Raw genomic sequence first — 24,626 nt, forward strand, 5'->3', positions numbered from 1 at the left:
AGAGTAACTGAAAACAAAACTCCCAAATGGATTACCTTGGCTGCTGTGTGACTAATAGGAGGTGGAGGTAGCAACGTGTAAGCCACCTAATCAGCGAGGGACTATGTCAAAATCCAAGCAAGAGAGTGGATAGGATTGAGTGGCACCAGTAGAGTGGGAGATGGTTTAAAATTTGAGGGAAGAAATGACAGAATTTGCTTGTTTTCAGACAGAACTTGCTTATGTTTTCCGTAGGGGCACAAAAGGAAAAGAGAAGATTCAAAGACCATGTCTAATTTTTGCCATACAAAGAGGAATCCATTCGGGCAAATTTAACTGACCCTGTTTCTAATATAAATACGTCCAATAAAAGAATCCTTTGGGCAGACAGTGGTGGGGCAGGCGGGGGAGGGGGGGCAGGGGAGGGGGGGGGATGTGAAACAATGGGAATCACAGACACAAAGGTGGAGCATTTGAGCAAGGTGTGGGGGAGGAGCAGTGTTCCGTTTTAACAAAGCCAAATGTGAATTTATTGCGAGGGTTTTGACCTACAGGCCCGGAAACTCAAGGATATGGGAGCAATGTGTTGTTGTTGTTTTTAAGTTTTAAAGGACTCTGCGGAGACGTCTCCAGAAGAGTCTGGACTGAGCGATTCCGTTTTTTCTTCTATTATAACGAACACAAACGACTTCCCCCTAACATTTACAGGTCTGGAAATCTTTTTGTCTCCGGTGACGCGAACTTTCTATGCAGTAGGATCTTCTTCCTCGCGATGCACTTTGCAAGCGATGGGGTCCTCCTAACAACAGCAGATTCAGGAGTCATCACCAGCGTGATCTCTGGGACCCAAAAGAGATCACTCACTTAGTAATTCCCCTCAACCTCTGGGAAATAACTGTAGCAGGGACTTAACTGGATGTAAACTTCTTCACCCTCCCTCCCTCCCGCCGCCTCCCGGACCCACGGCCGCTCCTCCTCCTTTCCGGGAACGAGCCGCGGAGACAATACACAGGCAGGCCCCCTAGCGTTCTTCCGCTCAGCGCCGCCACGCCGGCCCCGCGCCCGCTCCCGCCCGCCGCCCGCGACGCGGCCTGTCCGCTTTCCCGGCGGAGCGCCGGATCGGCGACGGGACGCCACCGGGGCGGCGCCGGAGCGCACGAGGCCCCTGCGCCCGCGGCCGGGGCGCCCTTGCGAGGCTCCACCCCGGCTCGGGGGGCTTTCCTCAGAGGCGAGCACCCGCCCCGCCCCCCCAACCCCGCGCGCGCCAACTCCCAGCTCGCGGCCCTGATTGGCCGCCGCATTCCCGCTTTCCTTCCCGAACCGCCATTTTGAAAATCGTGTTGATTCTGGGCAGCCGAGAGCGCGGCGCGAGCGTCACGCCAGCGAGCGGCCCGTGCGCGTCCTCCTCGGCGCCCGTCGCCGCCTCCGGGAGCCTCTTCGTGCCCTCGCGCGCCAGGCCCGTGGCCGCCAGGACCCGCGGTGAGGGCCGCGTCGGCCGAGGGGAGGCCGAGAGGGCGCGCGGGGCCCCGCCCGCACCTCCGCGGCCATTTGGACGGCGGCCTGGGGCGGGGGGAGGGGAGGGGACGCGGGGCGGCCGGCGGCGCGGGGCCGGGCGGTGGGAGGGGCGGCGCGGCGCCCGCGCTTTCCCGCCTCGGCACGCGCGACGGTCCGCGGGGCCAGAGAGAAAAGCCGCCCCCCGGGGGAGTGAGCGCAGTCTTCCCGGATACGCAGGGAGGCAAACTTTGAGGTCGGGGCTCCTCGCGGCTCGCTGGGGCTGCGCAGGGTGGGCCGACCGGTCGGGGCGGCCGGGGGCGAGGGGAGACCGAGCCAAGGGGTTTGGTGTCCTCCGCGCCCGCAGGTCCACAGCATGTCCTCCTCGGGCACAGCTGCGGAGGGAGAGGCAGCCCCCGCCCAGCCCGCGTCCGAAAAAGAGCCCGACATGCCCGGCCCGAGAGAGGAAAGTGAAGAGGAGGACGAGGACGACGAGGAGGAGGAGGAGGAGGAGGAGGAAGAGAAAGGTGGGGACAGGACGTCGTCTTTCCTAGTGATGGATTGTACCGAAAACGCTTTTTCTGGCTCTTTGTGCACTTACAGACGCTCAGTAGGAGTGATTTTTTTTTTTTTCCCAGTAAGAATGTGGAATTATCTGGGGTTTGTCTGTGTGTGCGCGCGCTCTGAGCAGCAGCGGAGAAAATAACTTTGTGAATTCTATTTTAAAAAGAACAAAATCCTCGTTCCGTTGTTATTTCGGAGTGTAGTTTACTTTTCACCAGCAACAGACGTTCATAACATTGCACTGTTTGACAGGAAGTTTCTAAGTTTCAGATCTGGTTTTTTGCTTTTTTTAAACTGCTGCCCTTGGGTACTACGGTAATCTTTTACTTTTGCTCTTCAGTACACATCCTTTGCGTTTCGAAATTGTAAGTCTCTGACAGTAAGAATTGAAGAAGTTGTTAATGCTAGACCTGGAAATATTTTAATCGTTCGAGTATATTTGTTGAACTTACGCAGACGTTCGTTTCAGAGGCTTGGGAGAGTTACTTTCACGGGGAAACACCGGTGAAAGCGGTTACTCCTTAAAATAGAGTACGAAAGCAGTGAACTGTGAAAAGAAAGTTAAAATAAAGAGCTCAGAGTTGTCTCAGTTTTGGTGTAGAGGGAGAACAGTAGTGATGTATGTGACTGGACGCTTGAAACGGGGAGAACCTTACAGAGTCGAGGAGTGGTCCTGCGGTCAGTCTTGAGGTATGCCAGCTTCATGAAATGTTTCCAGCCACATAAAACTCCGTGTCAGAGATCTTAGCCTTCCTTGATGATATTAGCCCAATCTGGATTTATTTAATACTTGATTACAACTCAGCCAAACTTGGGAAGAGGTTTGAGATTTTCGTCCCAAACCCAGGTTTCACTGTTTTGGTTTTTTCCAAGCCTAAACCAGTCCATAATCAGCATTTTATGAATACAATCTGGGTTGAGATTACTCAGTGTGCTTTTTTGTTTGTCTAAAGTGGTAGGTGCTCTAAGAGGGGAAGCATGTCTGCGTTTAAGTACAGAAACGCTTAGGAGAAAAATACGGATTAATTTTAAATTATTCATAATGTAATAACTGAAAATTGGCTGCAGTATCTCACTGCTAGTCCAAGACTTTCTCAGCACTTTTTCCTGCAGTTTTTGCTTTTGGATACCAATGAGATGATGAATTTCTTCATGTCAGGAAAAAATTATAGAAGTCATGTGTTCAATAAAGGCACCATAAATGACCAGTACAGTAATGCTTGGGAGATTGATAGTTCAAATTGTGGGGGTTTTTTTTAAACATGAAAATTAAAAAAAAATTGCCCAGGCAGTTTTGTAGTTGTCTTAAATTTGTTACTGTTCTCTTTTCTTCCTCTGAGGAGTTTGTGTGACAATTTAAATGGAGGATGTTTTTATCCTACTTAGCCCTGAAAATATAACTCTACTAGTGAGGCGTCTAGAAACACGGCACTGAAATTTGTGCCAAATAAGGTGTGGAATTGACTTGACTTGGCAGCGATTTGGGGAGTGAGGGGAAAGGTGGCAGGAGATGCCTCATAAAAGATGACTTCGAGGTTTCTGTCGTTGGCAGCTGGGTAGATTATACTACCATTTTCTGAAAAGTAGAATTCACGAAGGTGAGTGAGTGGAGATGATTATGACTTCTGTTTTGGGTGCATTGAGTTTGGCGCCTGTAGGACATGAAGTGGAGCTGTCCAGTTGACAGTATGAAGCTCAAGAGAATGCTCTGGACTGGAGGTAGACCAGGGAAGTCATTAGCTTATAGATGGTAATCAACAGCCAGTAAAGGACATAAATCATTCAGGGAAGGAAAGCCGGGTGATCTTCAGAGTTGCTTTAGAGTGCTGTCTGTCCATTCTTCGTTCAGCTAATACAAGCCATGGCCAGAGCACACCTGCTGGAGTCCCCCCCCTTTTTTTTTTTTTTTAATTTCTGGGCTGAGCATTACATCTGCAAATCTTGCCTGTCCTTCAAGCCAGCTCCAGTGTTTTGATCCTTTTTCCATAATCCTAAAACGATGACTCTTTCATCAACTCACAGAACTTCAGTTTTATCTTTCTTGAAGTGTATTATCTTCTTTGGAGTATATTTGAGTCTCCTAGACTCTAGTAGATATAATCTCTTTTCAGGAAATATTCAATTTCTTTTTTTAATTTTATTTCTTTATTTGGCTGCACATGATCTTAGTTGTGGCATGTGGGATCTAGTTCCCCAACCAGGGATCAAACCCAGGGTCCCAGCATTGAGAACTCAGAGTCTTAGCCACTGGACCACCAGGGGAGTCCCTCAATTTCTTAATCCTCTGTTGATGCCCACTTAGTACCTAGTGCAGCTTTGCACAAAACAGGCATTCAGGTGAATGAATGGAAGGCCTTCTAACAATATGTATCGTCCTCTTATTTGTCTGAGTTTATCTCAGTCAGAAAATAAATGGGTTTTAGAAAATCCAGCTTAATATTTTAAGTGTTAAAGTATATACTACCTAGCTTAAAAAAATGCAGTTCAGACGAAACATTGCAAAACTTTTTTCCCAAGGTTTTATGACCATTATTATGAATATCATGTATTGAACTACAAAGTAATGGCATCCCAGTTGATTGCCTTAAATGTTAACTTGCAGAATTTTACCCTAGCTGTAGTAACTAACCTGGGTGCTCTGTCTTATTGTTCTTCTTTTTCTTTCTTCTATCAGCTTACTAAATTACTGCTTTCCTTGGATGTCTCTTGAAATTCTTTTATCTCAATTTTAACTTGCTGTTTTCTGATGTACAGTAAATGGAATCCCAATAAATAGAATATGTCTAATCAAATTGTAGGTTAATGAGCATATTGGTGATTTTTCAAAAATTGACTTCTGTAGCAATAATTGTAGCTAGATAAAAGTTTGTTTGCTTTCTGATTTTTTTTCTTTTTAAAGCACCAGTTCCTCTGTTAAGTTGGCCAGGTCGATAAAATATTACATTTTTAAAATTTCAGTGATGATACTAACTTACAAAGTATTTTCACCTCTGTTTGTGTCATTTGCTTCTCTAAATCATACTTAGGAGGTACTAGGTTTCTACAGTTTTTTTTCTCCTACATGTTGATATAATACATCCTTTAAGCTTTTTGTTACTTAAGAAGTGTTAAATTAACTTCTAGAAAAGAGCCTCATTGTGGAAGGCAAGAGGGAAAAGAAGAAAGTAGAGAGGTTGACGATGCAAGTCTCTTCTTTACAAAGAGAGCCATTTACAATCGCACAAGGTAAGTTTCTGTTCCTTTCATTCTGTAGTGAAAATGCCTCAGTATACAAAATGATGGTTAGCAATGTTTATAGTGTTTATTAAGTACTAATATATTATAGGTGTAATTTAATTTGTCCTGTGAGAGCAGAAGTTATATGTAAACTAAGCTCTAAAAATAATTCTCATTAAATGTTCTAACACATAATGGGTGTTTAACATGGTATTTTTTCGCCCCTAGGAAAAGGGCAGAAACTTTGTGAAATTGAAAGGATACATTTCTTTTTGAGTAAGAAGAAAACAGATGAACTTAGAAATCTCCATAAACTGCTTTACAACAGACCAGGAACAGTAAGACCTTTTTTATACTTTTTACCTAGTAGTGTACTTACGTGTTAAAATACTTTACAACAGGAACATAATTTTAGTTCTGGAAAGGACTTTAGTTCCAGAACTAAATCAACTAGATCAATCTCCATTCCATACAATGTAGCTAGATATAGCCATTAGTATTGTAACATCCAGAGCTCTTTATATTGTTGTTTTTAAGTGAAAGTCGCTAAGTCGTGTCCGACTCTTTTCGACCTCATGGACTATACAGTCCATGGAATTCTCCAGGTCAGAATACTGGAGCGGATACCCTTTCCCTTCTCGAAGGGATCTTCCCAGCCCAGGGATTGAACCCAGGTCTCCCGCATTGCGGGCAGATTCTTTACCAGCTGAGCCGCAACGGAAGCCCGGAAATACTGGGGTGGGTAGCCTATCCCTTCTCCAGCAGATCTTCCCAACCCAGGAATCGAACTGGGGTCTCCTGCATTGCAGGCGGATTCTTTACCAACTGAGCTATCAGGGAATCCCATAGTTGTTTTTAAGCCAAACTAAAATTTCAGATTGTGAAATCAAAGTTTTGATTTAGTGATCTTTAACTGTGTTAGAAGAAATTTATTTTTTGACTGTTTCTAGCCATTCAGAATAAACGATACAGAATATTGTGTCTCCTTATGAGGAAATATCTGATAAACCAGGGGATAATTTTTTGCCAGCAGTTTGTTAAAATAAATCAGTGTTTCATTTACCGATCATAATACTGTACACACAACTTCAGTGTTCCATACACCTGAGGACACTTCGCTTTGGGCTATGCATGCGCAAAGTAAAGCTTGACATTGTTTGGCTGTCTGAAGCGTGGTAAGCTGTGGTTTCATGTGTGTTACCTCATTCCACCCTGACAATAGTCTGATCTACACAAGTCCCATTACTGCTAAATGGTATTGACTTCTGGAGGGACTCTGTTCTTTACTTTTTAAAGAATAAATCCCTGACTTTCTTATTTGAAAAATTAATAGTACTGGTAACTTATGTTACTTAAGGAAGGAATTTTTTTTTTTTAAGTTATTTATTTATTTTGGCTGCACTGCCTGGCTTGTGGAATATTTATTCCCCAACCAGAGAATGAACCTGGGCCTTGACAGTGAGAACGGGGAGCCAGAACCACTGAACTGCCAGGGAATAAGAGTGTCTTTTAAGTAGTAGCTTTCCATACCCCTGGGTGTTACCAGATAACATTTAATTGTGGTTTTATAATTACTCGGGAAATTTCCCAAATGAAATACATTTTAATTGAAATTGGTATTTTCAAAGAATTAAGTTTGTAAACATTTTATAATGTTAATATTTTAGTAACAAATGCACTTTTCCATTGTGAATTTTAAAATGTGGAATAAACCGCTATTGTAACGTGGAGACAAATGTGAAAAGAAAAATGTTGGCTTTGAAATTTTTCTTGTTTACATTACTGGGTAATAAGTAGCATTAATAATAGGAGAAACGTTTTCAGGTGTCCTCATTAAAGAAGAATGTGGGTCAGTTCAGTGGCTTTCCGTTTGAAAAAGGAAGTATCCAGTATAAAAAGAAGGAAGAAATGTTGAAAAAGTAAGTTTTCTTTATAAATAATCATGTTTAGATTAATGTGCTTCAGCTTTTTTTTTTTAACATTTAAGTATAATTGCCCTTACATTTTCAGTAGACTGCTGATTCTTTGCTTTAAATTCCAAGACCATGTCATCATAAACTATTAACTTGCTTTCTGAAAAATAGTGGCTATCAAGATTATTGAAAGCTCAAAGACATTTCTGTTCCTTAGAAGAATGATACACAGAGGTAAATCATTCACACAGCTCCAAATTCAGAAGGTCCAAAGGGAATGTAAATGTAGTGAAAACTCTTCCACTCCTATTCTGTGTCAGCCACTCCATTCCCTCACTTTTAAGTGCCATTTAAACTATTTTGAAGATAGTCAGGTTAATAGAAATAATTTCCACCCTAATGCAGACAAGATGATATATTCTTTTTAAACAATTTTTTTAATAAGATGATACATTGTTAAAAGGTTTTTATTAAGGCCCCTGTAGTTTAAAACTTGAGTATTAAATATGATTACCTATTACCTTCTTTGAGACATTGTCAGTAGGAATGCTCAGGGGGAAGTGTAGTATTTAATCACCAGCCACAAGAATTAACAAGTTTGTGAATTTTAAGTAATGAAAAATTTTACGTAATTTTCTAGTGAATGAAGTTTTTTCTTACACCACAATTAAAACTTAAATGGTAAATGATGTTTTCTGTTTACAGTAGTACCTGGCTATATTTTGTGCATGCACCAGTCAGGATTATTGGGAGTGCTCTAAGATTCAGAGAAACACTGGCTGCTTGCTTAATGTTTGTGGCTGAGCCAGTTGGGTTAGCTCTTATCTTTATATTGTGGAGAATGTTTATAAATTCTCCTATGTAATCACATTGGCTTTTTCCGTTTTCTGTTTCAGATTTAGAAATGCCATGTTAAAGAGCATCTGCGAGGTTCTTGACTTGGAGAGATCGGGTGTAAATAGTGAACTGGTGAAAAGGATCTTGAATTTTTTAATGCATCCAAAGCCTTCTGGCAAAGTGAGGATCAATTCTTACTATTTCAGTAACAAATCAATTCTTTTTAGCTTCTCCTTTCTCTCTTTTTTTTTTAATGAACATTTTAATAGTTAGCAACATTGCTATCAATATTCAGTAATATCTTCTGCATTCAAAGAATTTGCCTTTGGTTGACATACACACAACAATTTTGATAGAGAAAACAGAGAAGGCATACAGATGTGTTCTCCCTTATCAAGCATAAAGGATGTAAGATTAAGAAAGATAGATAATTGTTACCTAAATGTCAAATGGGACAGAAATACAAAGAATCCACAGTTATGTATCTAGAAGACACTTGAACAGAAATAGGGCTGAGGAGGAAGTGTTGGGCTGGTAAGGGAGGGTGTACAGCCTGTAATCAGATCCAGAAAGACAAGGTAGTGTGCTCGAGCCAGAGATTTACTAGATACTAGAATAAGGTGATGAAAAAGGGGTGAAAAAAGCTGGCTTTTTGAAGTTTCTTGGGTTGGGTTTCCAGAAACATCAAGAGAGCCCAGGAGCTGGACAGGGGAGTGAAATGGTCTTATGGTTTTTGCCATTATTCTAAAATCTGGATTCAGTTCAGTAACTCAGTCCGACTCTTTGCGACCCCATGAACTGCAGCCCGCCAGGCCTCCCTGTCCATCACCAACTCCCGGAGTTTACCCAAACTCATGTCCATTTAGTCGGTGATGCCACCCAACCATCTCATCCTCTGTTGTCCCCTTCTCCTGCCTTCAGCCTTTCCCAGCATCAGAGTCTTTTCCAATGAGTCAGCTCTTCGCATCAGGCGGCCAAAGTATTAGAGTTTCAGCTTCAAATCTGGATTAGATTTGCCCAAATTGTTTAACAGTAGCAAAGGATATCACTGAATTGAAGTGTTATTTATCTGAACTTGCCTTTTCAGCTTAAGTCTTGTAGCAGTTATTTTCATATATTCTCCTCATAATGGGAAAGAATTGAGAAGAGATCTAGAAGGCCTAAGAGCTCAGAGTCCATTAGTGAGGAGAGAAGGGCGTTAAGATTAGAAAACTGGGAAATAACTCTGGGACTTTTATTTTTGCCTGCTCTTGGTCCTGTTGCTATTAGCTGGACAGTGATCCCTAAGGATATTTTTGTCATGTAGCTACAAATTGAAGAGGTGATGGGGATGGAATTCTCATTGGTTTATCTAAAAGATGAGTTTGAACACTGTTTCCTCAGAAGCAGTTACTAAGCTGCCTGAATTATGAGGAATGTGTTTAATTCAGTTTTCCCTCAGTGGTTTTCAAATGTATTTAGCTTCAAGACCCTATCACTCTCTTAAAGTTAGTGAGGACCTCTAGAGCTTTTGTTTTATGTGAGTTATTTTGATATTGGGTAATGGTGACTTAGTCCCTAAATCGTGTCTGACTCTTTGTGACCCCATAGATGATAGCCCACCAGGCTCCTCCGTCCATAGGATTTCCCAGGCAAGAATGCTGGAATGGGTTGCCATTTCCTTCTCCAGGGGAACTTCCTACCCCAGGGACTGAACTCAGGTCTCCTTAGTTGCAGACAGATTCTTAGAGACTGAGCCACCAGGGAAGCCCATTTTGATATACACTGTATTCTAAATTAAAACTGAAAAATTCTAAAATAGCAACAGGCCCACTGCATGTTAACAAAAGTAATATTTTGTCTGAAAAAGAGCTATACTTTCCAAAATTTTAATGAGAAGAATGACATTCTGTTTTTGCAGATCTGTTTTGTGTCTTGACTTAGGACAGATCTATTCTCATTTGCTTCTGCATTTCCTTCTGTTGCAATAATGTATTGTTTTGCTTGAAGTATAAGAAAAAAAAATACAACTTCACACAGCTATGTAGTTAGAAAAAGGGGGGATATTTTAAAAAGCCTTTCCAGTAATTTTGGATAGTTTCCTTTGATACAGCAGTAAACCTCCATAGTTGGAGGGGGCGGAGTCTTAAAGGTTAGCTGTAATGTAGTATCTAAAATCATGCTAATAAACTTTGATCTTTTACCTTGTGTGGTTTTCTGATAGGTACCCTCCATTTGGAAAATAGTGATTCCCTGAATTACGCATATCTTCCAAATGTTAGCACATTTCACTGTCAAAAAACGACATTCATTAACATAACTATTATCAGGGGGGGAAAATCTTCAAGTACTGGGAGGCTGTCAGGCCCATGATAGTGGAGGTGAACTTTCCAAAATTTAATTTTCACTTGAAACTTTGAAATTTATCATTGGAAACAAGTCGGTTTGGGGTGTTTTGGGGTTTTTTTTGAGGTGACAGACTCACATTCATTTTTCAGAATATGTCTTTCAAATACGAAGTCTGAATAGGCATCATTTTTCAATTATCCTTTTAAAAATAATGTTCCAGAGAAAAACGTAGCTAACTTTGCAACCCCGTGAACTCTAGCAGCCCACCAGGCTCCTCTGTCCATGGTATTTCCCAGGCATTTTCACTGCTCAGTTGCACAAATGCTTTTCGTCAAGAAAATCCGTGAACTTCCTCCTGGAGCCAGAGTACTGTATGTGAACCTCCCATTTTGTTGTACGGATGTTTTGAAGATGTGCTCAGAGGTTAGGTTGAGAGTCAACATCAAGGACTAGTGTGTAGTTGGTTATGAGATGGTGAGGAGTGAAATGACTACAAACCCAAGTTTCTGCCTCAGGCTCCATGAGGTATCAGTAGGTTTGCCTACCTTTGTTGCTTAAGCAATCACTACAAATGTCAGGGCAGTGAAAAGAGCAAATAAATACTCTCTTGGTATTACTATGAAAATAGTTCTGACCTTTAGGGCTTTGGGGAAGGTCTCAGGAAACTCCGGGGTCCATGAGCCATACTTTGAGAACCATTGTTTTATCTTTTTTTTTAATGACGTCTTATTCTAATATCCGTTTTTCATATCTGATTCTGTGTTGATTACTCCTTAATCTAATGATATCGATCTCAGGCTATTTTCTATGCTACCATCTGCTTCCATCATTTAAGGAAAACACTATAAAGTCATAAGTATTCATCTTTTCTGCTCTAGAATAGTCTTAAAGGTGCTTGAAAGGGTTGATTTAACATTGTTTTACTCTCCTTTTGTACTTCTATCTTGTTTGTTAGGTTTTGTTCCTCAAAGGGATGGATGCTCTTGACACTGGTTTCCGATGAATATATTCAACTATTTTTAGAACCTCTAAGGCACTTATATATTATTAGTTTTAAAAAATGAAGATCTCTTCATTTATTTTTAGAAGTTGAATTTTCTTGATTGGGTTCTTGAATGATGAAACATCCTTTCATTTTCTTGTGCAGATTTATCCAGCACCCCCCCCTCCCCATTCCAGTCCTCATCTTAACTGATTTCACATACAGATTATTTTCTCAACACCTGCATCTGGTTCCTGAGCTGACATAGGGAGATCACTTTTTTCAAATATATTCATATCTTGGATTTCATTTAATGAGTAGTGAGTTTAGACAGAGTTAGCTTTTCTCCAAACACATATCAAAGAATTCATCAAAATGGATTGGTTCCTGGTAATGGCAGTAGTTCACCTAATGAGATTATCTGTATATGTTTATCCTAGGAGATTTATGGAGAACCTCTCTGAGAAATATCTTTGTCCACTAACTTAGTTTCTGGAGGCACCTAGATTGACTGTTTCCCAGTCTGCCTTTAGAAGGGTAGGTTGGGCAAGTTGGAGGCTGTCCCGTGGGTTGTAGATAGCCTGAAAGTGCCACATTACACAAAACAGCCACTTCTTAATTTTGGTGTGGGTAACAGTGACTCCAAAGCCTGAGAGTTTCCGGAAGGGAAGGGAGCTGTGGTTCTGCTGTATTCGTGAGAGATACTACTTAAAGTTACTGAGAACGTGTACACAATTGTGTATCTTAAGATTATGTTATGGAATTTTTCTTAATGTTTCTGCTTATTGTAGAAAATAACATAGGCAAGAACAAAGACAAAAGATACGCATAATTTTAATTCCTTAGTGTATATTTTTTCAGAATCTTTATGCAAAGTTACTTTATGGTTTTCAATTTCTGAAGTTACCAATTACTCCCCTAAGAAAGCATTTAAAAATTAAATTTGTTGGTTAATATAATCAAATCATTTTCCTCATGTGATCTCTGCTTTTAAAATATGCAAGATTTAATTGAATATCAAAGTAATGGCAGTGGCACTTATTTTGTAGTTCCTAATTAGTTTCATAATTAACATACTCAACACTTACTGCTTACTGTGTTTAAACACTTACTGTGTTTAAAATCATAAGTGAGAGTGTAATCCTGGCATTACTGAAAGTAGAAGAACCCCTAGGTAATATGAATATAAAATATATGGTTCATAAATTCAGGACGTGTAAAGTGAGGTTTTATTTCCTTTATGGATGATGTCTCTCAGTCTGTTGATTGGAGGAAAGCAGGAAGACAGTGACAGTTTTAATGTTGATAGGAATGAAATAAATTATGAGTCTAACTGAAAATACTGTCCTGATGAAGTATAAGTAGACGTCTTAAATGTCACACAGTGTACACTCAGACTTCTAGTCCTGTATCAGTATGTGAAGAGTCTCTTGCCTGGGTGTTGAGAGTTCTAAACAAAATGAAAAGCTATCGGTAATGCAGGCAAAAAGGTTAACGTGACACGTGAAGTTAGAGGTGTATTACTCTGTAAAGCTGCTAAGCTTGTATCAGGAAAGAAGCTGTTGAGTTGAGAGGTAGTTATCAGAAACAGGTGATTGACTTGGAACTGTAGTATCTCATTGGTATTCTCTTAAGACCTCATTGGTATTTTTTATTTTATGCAGCCATTGCCAAAATCTAAAAAAAGTTCTAGCAAAGGCAACAAAAAGGAACGGAACAGTTCTGGGATGGCCAGGAAAGCTAAGCGAACCAAATGTCCTGAAATCCTGTCAGATGAATCTAGCAGTGATGAAGAGGAAAAGAAAAACAAAGAGGAGTCCTCAGAGGATGAAGATAAAGAGAGTGAAGAGGAGGTAACATGTTGGCGCTTTTTCCTCATTTCTTTTCATGCGGAGAGTTAAATATTAGTCTGTATAATAGATTGGTCGGAAAACACATACATGCCATGTTGGTGATTTTTAATTCCAAAGACACAGAAATGATGAAATGTAAACCCTTTGTTTTTCTTAAGGAGATTTTATTTTTATTACTGTGCCAGAGTGTAAGAGTTGGAAGAGTGAGGTTGGTGTGGACTGGATTTGAGTTGGACCTTGTAGATGAGAGTACGTAAATGAAGGCGGGGCTGGGGTGTGTGTGACAGTACCATAAAAGAGATCTTAGGAGAATTTTTCCATAGTATATCAGTATTTTTTAATTGACTTGTGCTATTTTATTCTGTTTTATGCAAAAGGATTTAAGAACCACCGTTTTATCTCACTTTGGGATTACTTAATGAAACTGGCAGCATTTGAAGTTTATTTTGTTGGTGGGCAAATTTCATATCACTCAGGAATGCCTGCCATTTTCTTTTATTTGGGAATATTTTTTAAATGTTGGGACTTAAAAATGTTGTCCATGGTGGCTCAGTGGTAAAGAATACTCCTGCCAATGCGGGAGATACGGGTTCAATCCCTGGATCAGGAAGATCCCTTGGAGAAGGAAATAGCAACCCACTCCAGTATTCTTGCCTGGGAAATACCATGGACAGAGGAGCCTGGCAGGCTACAACAGTCCATGGGGTTACGAAACAGTCACATGACTTAGCAACTTAACAACAATGAAATGTTGAGAATACTTGGACAACAATGAAATGTTGAGAATACTTAGTTTCCAGAGAGTTCGGAAAGAGAGTTGCTGAACCATTTAAGGGGTTAGCTTACCCTCTTCCTGAAATGTACCTTGAGTCAAGTAGATGAGGACGAGTGGGTACAAGGAATGATTTCCTGTTGTTAATAGTGGTTTGCTGACTGAACTTGTTTGGGTAATCTCCCTTGTTTTACTTAGGGACTTCGTTAAATTAACATGGCTTGGCCTGGGTGGAGATGATTTTTCGGTGTGGAGGTAGGGCTGTCTTGGGCATTATAGAGTTTGCCTACTAGAGGCTAGTAAGCACACCCCTGCCCCCAACCTTTAGTTGAAACCAAAAGTGTCTTTAGACATTGCCAAGTGTCCCCTGGAGACAAAATCACCTTCAGTTGACAACTACTTTATTAGAATAAAGATGTGGTAAACTATGTTTTTAAAGGTTTGTGCTTTGTGTTTGTCCTTGGGTATTTAAAAATCCGTGCGTGTTTTAACGTCAGATTCTATAAAGACTTCTGTAAAGCTAAGTATGAAACACTTCCTAGTTTTAAAAAGAATAGTACAGATCCAGCAGGTGTTTCATAAATAGTATCTTAATATATTTTTGGTGTGAGGAAGATGAGTAATTTGAGCACTGAGGTTTTTGTGGAATAGATTTTAAGGAAGTGGGAGGAAAACATGTTATATGTGAATATGTAATAGTAGCAATTCTGCAATAGATTTCCTCATTCAACACATTTTTGATTATCTACTATGTATATTCATTAAACTTTTCAAAAGCAGATTTAAAGCATGAAAAGTTGTCTTAGAATATAAACATTTAATTTTTTCATAGAGGTACTATGGTTAGGAGCATGGTCTTTGGAAACTGAGTTCAAATCCCAGCTATGTTCTGATCATCACTGTTTGGCTTTGGGCAAGTTACTTACAAATTCTGTATTTCAATTTCCCATCTGTATAATGGGGATAATAGTAGTAGTATCTTCCAAGGGTTGTATTAAGCACTTAGAGCAGTACATAGCACAGTATTAAGTAAAATATTAGCTGCTATTACTGTTATTACGACATTTTATCATATGTAAGATTTCTAAATCCAATCTTCTGTCATTACTAAGGTGTAACTTTAAAAGTGAGTATATTTTATACTCATTTTTTCCTTCAGATTATTGTCCCTTTGTTCTGAGTAGAGTTAGTTGCTGTCGGTGAATGCAGATAACTCCTGATTCATGACTATGTTGGTTGTTGTATAAGAATCACACGTGGAACTCTCCCACTACAAATCAGAGCTTTTCTTTCTACAGTGCCTTAAATGAGGGTCTTGTTAGGAATCTAGGTCAAATGATGAAAATCGATAAAGGAAAAAAACACAAAAATGCTTTTCAGACATTTAGAATTAGGTTGGTGCAAAAGTAATTGCGGTTTTACATTGTTGAACTTTGCCATTTGATATTGGAGTACTTTTTTTTGGAATACATTCTTAAATGTTGTTATATTACTCATTTTAATATGCATTTCTCACTTTTTTTTTTGCTAATGACTTATTACTTGCTGTTTATATTTATTTTAGACTATAGAAATGATTGTTAGACATAAAGCAAATTTGAGCGATTTTTTTATTCAAGTTCAAAATGGGTTGTAAAGCAGCAGAGACAACTCAACATCAGCAACATGTTTGGGCCAGGAACTGCCTATGAAAGTACAGTGCAGTGGTGGTTCAAGAAGTTTTGCAAAGGAGAGCAGAGCCTTGAAGATGAGGAGCATAGTGGCCAATCATCAAAAGATGACAGTGACCAGTTGAAAGCCATCATCAAAACTGATGCTCTTAAAACTACACAAGAAGTTGCTGCAGAGCTCGTCAACCATGCTGTGGTCATTAGGCATTTGAAGCAAATTGGAAAGGCGGAAAAGGTTGATAAGTGGGTGCCTTGTGATCTGACCGAAAATAAAAACGTTTTTCTTTTGAAGTGTTGTCCTCTCTTATTCTACACAACAATAATGAACCATTTTCTTGATCGGATTGTGATGTGCAACAAACAGTTGATTTTATTCAACAACTGGTGAAGACCAGCTCAGTGGCTGGACCGAAAAGCAGCTCCAAAGCACTTCCCAAAGCCACACAGGCACCAAAAAAAGGTCATGGTCATTGTTTAGTGGTCCCGTTTGAGCCACTACAGCTTTCTGAATCCTGGTGAAATCATACCCGAGAAGTATGCTCAGCAAATCAATGAGATGCACCAAAAACTGCAGCACCTGCAGCCAGCAGTGGTCAACAGACAGGGCCCGATTCTTTTCCACGACAACACGTGACTGCATGTCACACTTAATTAACACTTCAATTAACACTTCAAAAGTTGAAAGAATCGGGCTACAAAGTTTTGCCTCATCTACCATGTTTACCTGATCTCTTGCCGACTGACTACAACTTCTTCAAGCATCTCGACAACTTTTTGCAGGGAAGATTCTTCCACAACCAGCAGGAGACAGAACGTGCTTTCCAGGAACTCGTTGAATCTCACAGAATGGATTTTTTCACGCTGCGAGAATAAATTTATTTCTCGTTGGCAGAAATGTGTTGATTGTAATGGTTTCTATTTTGATTAATAAAGATGTGTTTGAGCCTAGTTATAATGATTTAAAATTTATGGTCTGAAACCACGGTTACTTTTCAACCAACCTAATATACAGTCACACAATATAAAAGCTGTATCGTCATGCTGTATGGTTTTTCTGCTTGGGCTGGTATTGACAGACTTCATAAAAAATACTAGTAAAATCTGGACTGAGAAATCTTTGTTTTTCCTGTTAAATCACCGTCTGGCAAACAGTAATTTTTCATTTAAAGACTTTCAAATTTAGGGCCATTCTCACAAACTTTATTGTTGATTCCGTTACTGTGAAAGGCTCCAGTTGCCTTTGAAAGGTAAGTGCTGGCAGGAAGGATAGTATTTCTATAGTAACTTTGTTTTCCCTTTTTCTTCTATTTTTTGAAGACTCAGTTAAGTGGCAGCCTCATTAGGGACTTCATAAATGGAGATGTTTTTGTTCAGTACTATGAAAAGACCTCTTATTTCTAAGAGGCCATACAGAAGAGTTGCTGTTACATGGGAAAATTTGAGGATTGCATATAGATAGAAATTTTTTTGCAGATTATTTTTCCATGTAAAATTACTTTGTTGATATTTTTTATTTTTATTTCCTGAAATGAATTTTTCCTTCATAGATAGAACTTTTCCGTTAAGATTAACTTCTTGTTCTATTTTAGATTCTTGGAATAAATAAATGAACTTGTTTGTTTCTTCTTTCCTCTGTAAATTGAGAGCTTTGGATCATATAATTTATATCGTATTGCTGAAGTCAGAAGTCTTAAGCAGACATCCAGTTCCAGTTATAGTGTTCACTAGCCAATTAAGTGAGGCTGAGTATTATTCACCTGGTCCTTTTCATATTTAGCTGTGTGAAAGACCAGGATGCTTAATTTATAAGTAAATTTATTATTTTTAAAATACAGGATTAAACTCACTGAAAACTACTTAAAGAATTGGCAGGGTTTTTTGTTTTTTTAGTCTTTTATATGAAGTATGTCACATTTAGCATGTTAGCCAGCAACTGCTGAAATACTTTGAGGTTCTCTGTACCTGTACCTCTGTTTCTGTGATAGACAGTGAGGGGCTCACAACCATTTTTCCTTCTCTTTTTCTTTTGAATTAATTCAAACAAGAAGATGCTGTTTCTGAGAGTGACTGGGTAATAATTTCTTTATAAAAGAGCTGTTGTAAACCTCTCTATCATTTTGGCTCTTGGACATTTGCTTATTACTCAGGGTGGTAGAAGGAGAGCATTTTGGAACCAGGCAGAAACTGGTACGTGAGGTTTCTTTACAAAGAGAATAGAGGTTTAATTACTTATTATGAAAATCAGTTGATTCCTGTATTGGAATAGAATTTTTAGGAGAAGATTGCTGAGATTAAACCATGCTCAGGCATGCCTTTCACTACGTGTCACCTTAAGCACAGAAAACTCACTGAAGAGTACAAAGAAAGGAGAAGCGGTGCTTTCCACGTTAGTGAAAACAACTCTAATAATACTTTAGATCCTTAAGAGCTAGCTTAGTGCTTCTTCAGTTTTTGTTTTCTAGTGTTTTTATAAACACTCTTTATGTCTAGGAAAGTATAAAACTAACTGTGAATATTTACTTTGTGAGTATTGAATTTATCTGAAGATTCCCAAATACATCAGGAATATCTTCAGCTCTGTACTTAAAACCCCTATTACTAATGTCTGAAACAGGAGTTACTTTTTCTTTCAGGACAAGGAATCCAAAAACAGGCAATTCTGGGCCAGGACAGCAGCTCAAGAAAAGTATTAAGAATTTAGGGACTATCTCCTCCTGAGCCCCGTCTTGACGTGTGCCATTTAACCTCATGATCTCAGGAAGATTATTTTACCTTTAGGCATTGTGTCCCTGTGCCAGATAGAGAAGGGCAAAAAGCTTTCTTTTGATGTTTTCTCCCCTGGCAAGGATACTTTTCACCAGAGATCTCCATGTGCATTGCATGGGCCAGAGCACTATTACCTGGCCACCGCTGGCTGTAGGGGAAGCTGGAAAGACCCAGGTGTCAGCTCTCCTGCATCTGTCGGAGGAAGACAGATAAAAAGTGGGATGTTGAATGAGCCATCATAACAGTGTTTACCCAGTCAGAGAATTTTGCAGTTACAGTTTTGGTGAACATTTGGACCATTTGAGGAATTTGGTAGTGGTGGGAGGGTGAATGTGAAAGCTTTCTTAGCCCTTAATTATGTCTTAAAAAATAAGAACCCCCCCCCCATATGATGAAAGGAATTACAGAATATATAAACTATTGGAATGTTTTGTTGCAAGGCAAAAGTGAATAATTACCGAAATAAAATCTTGTTTTAGAGTTAAACTTGCTTTCCTGGCCTCTTGTGGGTTAGAGCAAGGCTTGCACATTCTTTACTCTTGGCATTCTCGAGTTTTCTCGGCCAAGTTGTTAAAAGGATAGTGTATTAGAAGCTAATGCTTATTTTGTTCATCTGTTCACCCAGTACAACCTTTCTGCTGTGAGGACAGAATTCTGGCTCTGTGACAGGCGTCTTTTTTGAAGACCCTCCTTCAATAGCCCTGCTCCCTATAAAAGATAGGTAAGCTTTCTCCCAAGGGGTTTTTTTTTTTTTCCCCCTGCTTCAAAAAGTGCTTGTGTCATTCCCCTGCTTCTGTACCTTCATGGTTATTAGATTACAGTACATTGTACTGTCTGAAATTACTGGCAGCAGTTGGTTTCCCTTTTATCTGTTTCCCTTTAGTGCATCAGAAACACCTACAATACTGATGGTTCTCATTGAACCACTCACAGCATCTTCAGAAATGGCAAGCCAGAATCTAGAAGTAAATCGCAATTTGGAAACTAGCGTGTTTTTTTTTTTGTTTTTTTTTTTTTACTTTTTTTCCATTTTTCACCTAATTTTTTTCCATGCATTTTGCTGAAAGACTCAAAGTCTCAACTTTCTGTTTGATTAAATGCAAAAGGTGTTAACTGTCATGAGTTCTTCCAACCTTTTATGCTACATAATGTGTTTATTATAATTACTAAAATATTCAAAGTATTTTTTAAAAGACTTAAAATAGGCCAGATCTTAGTTTTTAATGTAATCACTTTCAGTTGCTCAGTTCAATAAATTGAGAGTGTGCTATGTGCTGTTGGGGTTACAGAAGATATTTTCTACCCAAATATCATTTGAGTACTACTTGGTATAGGATTTTAAAAGAAAGAGCCTCTCTGTGTTGATGAGGGAAAGCTTTGGGAAGACGCTGGAAGAAAACGAGTTGTAATTGACTTTGGGGATAGAAAAGAAAGTTGCACATGTGAACAGAGATGGGGCATGGAAAGGCACTACACACGTGTCTATGGTTAGGTGGTTTGTCCAGAAGGAAAGCAGCTAGAGCAGTATACACTGGAGCCAGACTATAGGGAACTCACATGCTGGGCCTTGTTGTGTGAGTAATACAACCTCTGGGGACAGATTCGGCATTCTCGTTCCTTCAAAATGATTGCTTATTCTACCTGAGCATTTTGCTAAGTGGAGAAAAAGAGACATAGCTTCTGTCTTCCAAGAACTGACTGTTTAGGTGGGGAGAGCTACCAGTCTTTCAGTAAGCCTTTATTGGTGCATGACAAGGAGGATGGGCTTCTGCAGTGGCTCAGCGGTAAAGAATCCTCCTGCAATGCAGGAGACCTGGTTTGACCCCTGGGTCAGGAACATCCCCTGGAGAAGAAAATGGCAACCCACTGCAGTATTCTTGCCTGAGAAATCTCACTGATAGGGGAGCTTGGTGGGCTACAGTCCAAGGGGTCACAGAAAGTCAGACACAACTGAGCGACTAACGACAGCAAGGAGGATACTGTTGAGAATCTACCATGTGCCTTGTCCTTTACATCTTGTACCTTGTGTAGCCTTGACTCCATGAGAGAAGGTGGTACATTCTTATTTTTTGCTTTGGATATTAATTATCCAACTTTCCAGAGCTGCTAGTTCATATACTTCTGTCTTCAGCTCTATATCCAAATCTGATTTTAAGCAGTAGCTTTAGGAAAGTTTAACATGGGCATATATCCACGTCTGCTGGTGTAAATTTCAGCCTGTTGATCTCTGATTCTGCCTGTTCTCTGTGTGTCTCCAATAGTTCATGACCTAGACCAGGAGTTGGCAAACTATGGCCTGTATGCAGATCCAGTTTTCATACAGCCTAGAAGCCAAGGGTGATTTTTCCAGTTTCCTAATATTTGTAAGACAAAAGAGTAAGATTGTACAACAATGACCATAAGGGGCCAGCAAAAGCTAAAATATTTACTACTTGCACTTCATAGAAAAGGCTTGGTGACAGACCTAGACCATACATTTTTCTCATTTTACATAGTTTATAGCTAGGTGAGTAAGCTGTGGGGCTTTTAAGAAATACATAGGTCCTCCCCAGCCCCCACCCTTAATTTTTTCTCTCTCTCTCAAAGTATACAATCTATTTAGATAAGTTGTGCCGAAAGACTGATAATAAAAATCAAAAAGTTTGGCTAGCTGCTATTGATAGAAAAAAATGTCTTAGCAAGCAGAGTGATTCTAATGAAATAGAACCTTGGAATTAGAATAGATCTTGAAAAGTTGTCTCCAAGGATCTTTTCCCATCTCAATTTTCCAAATAATTACATAGCAACGGCTAAGTGGTAGTTCTAAACTTGGCAGTGGAGATCAAGAAACAAGATAGAGAGTCTCAGTGTTAAGCCGTTCAGTCTAGTTGGCAGGAGGGGAGAGGTCAAAGATTAGGAGGGGAAAAGTACGGGAAAAAGAGTTAAGAAAGTGGTTTGCTCAAGCTGGAGTATTTCTTTCTGTCTATGAGCAGGTAGGGAGCAAAGATCCAGAGAGGGAAACCTCACAGGAGGTTACAGTTTGATCTGAGCCATAAAGGATAAACAGGAGAGGTTGGCATAAGGAAAGAAACGGATTTGGAGAAAATGATACAAAATTGAATTACATGAAAGGCCCATCTTAGCATCACCAAAAAAAAAAAAATCGTAGAGAAATGATCCTGGAGCCCATACAGAGTTTGGAGGAAAGGGCCAGAGATAGCCCTAATACTGAGTTTGGTTACATTTTGTTGCCTTTCTGTATTTTCTCCCAGCACTTTTAATTCTTTGTTATTATCAGTAACATTTGTATGTAACAGTGGGTTAGATCATGGTATTGACCTGCTGCACTGGTTCAGTTCAGTAATTTGACCTGTGGCTTACAGAAAACTGCAGCTGCTTTGGTCCTCTTTAAGCAGCTAGTGTAGTAGGAGGCACACTGGACCTAACCGGGTCTCGCTTCTTACTAGCTGTAAGGCATTGTTTCACTTAACTGCACAGATGTATTTTCCTCATTTATAGTAATGTCAGTTGTTTGTCATTGTGGGTTTTTTTTTTTTTTTTTGCTTTGTTTTTTTAGGTCATGTGAGCATGTGTATATGAAAGCAGTGCTGTACAAATGCCTTTTTCATTTTCCTTTTAATTTTTAACCACGTTCTGGGTTCAAAGTACAGATAAACCAGATCCTGCAAATGATACAGAGATGAACATAGCCAGAAGTATTGAAGTGGCTACTTTATGGCAGGTGCTCTTGTAGTTTTCAGGGACAGAGCTAAATTAGATAGGTGTCTCTTCTCATGGAGATTATCGGATAGGCCCCTAAGAAACTTGCAATGTAGTGGGAGAACAGACATGTAAATACCTACACTTTGAAACACATAAATACGTTAAATGTTTTCTTTGGTGCTTTTATGTATTTACTCATCTGATCTTCACAGAAGTTCTACAGATAACGGCCATAGTTGGTCGAATCTGCAGCGCCTGGAAGGCATCATTTAAATATAGATTGTAAAATGTATCCCAGTGTCTAAGATGTGGGAGTGGGGGAATGTTAAATTTAGCCAAGTCTAGTATTACTACCTCTACTATGCAGATGCGGAATCAGACACAGGAAGAATAAGTGATTTGTCTGAGAATTCAGAATTGCTGTCTGGTGAAGTCAGGACTTGAATCAGGAAGTTTGGCTCTAAAAACCTGTATTCTAATTCACTGCTTCACAAAATCTTCCATAACGACAGAGCAAATAAATTGTAGGTCACGTACTGTGGTGGCTGCCGATTAATCAGGTTGGCTGAAAGATTTGGAGAAGGTGATTGCTGAGAGAGGTTTAGACTTGTGAGTGAAATTTTCCTAAGTAGAGGAGAGGGAATGGAACTAAGGAAAACTTGAAAGGTCATGTAGAATTTAAGTGTGTGGTTTAAAGGGTGTGGTTTTTTACTTTCCTCCTCAGTTTTCCCAGGGCCTCTTTTCATTGCCTTCCAAGTCCTAGGTGATCTTGTTTGCCTTAACTTCCAAAAATTGTCTATTGTTGGAGTGTCAAGGTCTGTCTTTTTGAGATTCGCTGTTTTCCAAAGTACCTAACATCTTTTTCCTATACCCAGTATCTTATATTCAGGGCAGCTGAAGTGGTTTTTAGCACCTGTAAGGCTAAAGCACGTGATGTGACTTATCTGATTGCCTCTCTGCTCAAGATGAAACACATGAGTTTCTACAGTTTGTTACTACTTGGCTTTCATTGTTTCCCTGTGCCAGCACTTACATTATGAAAAAGATACTTTACTGAATTCCTACCATGAGTTTGTCACATAGAGTAATGACCGCCCCCTCCAGGGTTCTTGCCTGGAGAATCCCATGGGCAGAGGAGCCTGGCTGGCTGCAGTCAGTGGGGTTGCAAAGAGTCAGACACAGCTGAGCAGTTGACACACTAAAGATTTTTTTTTTTAACTGTAATTTTGTCATTTTAATCTCCATATGTGTGTATTTTGCTTTTACTTGATTAGCTGAGTTAGTGTTTAAGAAAACAGGATCCGGATTATCCGGAGATCTGTTTGAAGCTCTTTATTGTATCATGTGACTGGACAAAACCTCTCTGAGCCTTCATTTCCTCATATGTTTATAAAAAGTTATTGAGAAACTACTTTGCACTATTCTAGGAGTTAGGGATACATCAGTGAACCCAAAAAGTTCAAAAAAATACTTGTTCTCTTGGAACTTACCTTTTAGTTGGGAGAGATTGATAATAAATAATAGAATATTAACAGTACTTATATTTTACAATTTTTTCCCCCAAGAGTAAAGTCTTCTGCATATAAAGTTTTCTCTCCATAGTGTGTAAGAAATGTGAGCACCTATTATTTTTAAAGTTTGATTCTTTACCTCACCTGACTAGTCCTGTGTTGGGATAAAATTAAGTTCCTTAATGTTACTCATCTCAGAAGTGGACAGTTAGTAATAATTTTTCACTGGTGATATTGACCAATTAAGTTTCTCTAGTATTGTTGAGGGGTGTGGAAAGTAGAGGAATGGCAGTTAATCACTCATCAATATATATACTTTGTTTTTATTTCCAGCAGCCACCAAAAAAGACATCCAAAAGAGAAAAGCCCAAACAGAAAGCCACTCCTAAAAGTAAAAAATCTGTAAAAGGTGCTAATGTTAAGAAGGCAGATAGCAGTACCACCAAGAAGAATCAAAATAGTTCCAAAAAAGGTATGTTAGAAACAACACATTTTCAGCAACCCTAAAGATACAACTTATATGCTATAGTATGGTTTTTAAACATATATGAAAAATAGGTAAACTGAAGAACATTGAGGGGAGTATACCAGTTTTGTGTAGTTTATAATTTTTCAAAATTGACAAATTTCAGTGCGTGTTTTATAGGTACTATAGAGCTATCTATAATTTTTTTAATTTAGTACCTTTTGAAGAATCTGATGAATGCTTATAGAATCTTTCCTAATCTGTCCTGAATATTAATTTACTTTTCTATGTAAGAAAAAGTTTATTTTCATGTCATAAAATATCTTACTTTTAGAAAGTGAATCTGAGGATAGTTCAGATGATGAACCTTTAATTAAAAAATTGAAGAAACCTCCTACAGATGAAGAGTTAAAGGAAACAGTAAAGAAATTATTGGCCAGTGCTAACTTGGAGGAAGTCACAATGAAGCAGATTTGCAAAGAGGTAAATTGCTTTTATTTGAAAAAAATCTTTTACCCATCCCTCAGGCTTACATGCTTTCATTCATTGAACAAGTATTTATAGAACTACTACATG

General features: G+C 39.3%; 1 protein-coding gene across 5 annotated transcripts in view; it reads left to right on the plus strand.

The window, feature by feature from the left end:
* Positions 1 to 951: 951 nt before the first annotated feature.
* DEK (DEK proto-oncogene) overlaps positions 952 to 24,626 on the plus strand; it is a 28,236-nt gene continuing 4,561 nt past the window's right edge. Inside the window, exons 1-9 of one of the 5 annotated variants that reach the window (XM_069563321.1) lie at positions 952 to 1,458; positions 1,838 to 1,997; positions 5,158 to 5,259; positions 5,479 to 5,588; positions 7,075 to 7,169; positions 8,060 to 8,180; positions 12,975 to 13,163; positions 23,918 to 24,056; positions 24,385 to 24,533. In XM_069563321.1, the coding sequence (XP_069419422.1) occupies positions 1,847 to 1,997; positions 5,158 to 5,259; positions 5,479 to 5,588; positions 7,075 to 7,169; positions 8,060 to 8,180; positions 12,975 to 13,163; positions 23,918 to 24,056; positions 24,385 to 24,533 (1,056 nt within the window). In that variant the 5' untranslated portion in view covers positions 952 to 1,458; positions 1,838 to 1,846. Of the gene's footprint in view, positions 1,459 to 1,546; positions 1,727 to 1,837; positions 1,998 to 5,157; positions 5,260 to 5,478; positions 5,589 to 7,074; positions 7,170 to 8,059; positions 8,181 to 12,974; positions 13,164 to 23,917; positions 24,057 to 24,384; positions 24,534 to 24,626 lie in introns of those variants that run through there. The other 4 variants (XM_069563324.1, XM_069563326.1, XM_069563322.1 and 1 more) reach the window with 4 other exon arrangements.

Source organism: Ovis canadensis, chromosome 20 (assembly GCF_042477335.2).
Source record: "Ovis canadensis isolate MfBH-ARS-UI-01 breed Bighorn chromosome 20, ARS-UI_OviCan_v2, whole genome shotgun sequence".
Taxonomy (NCBI): domain Eukaryota; kingdom Metazoa; phylum Chordata; class Mammalia; order Artiodactyla; family Bovidae; genus Ovis; species Ovis canadensis.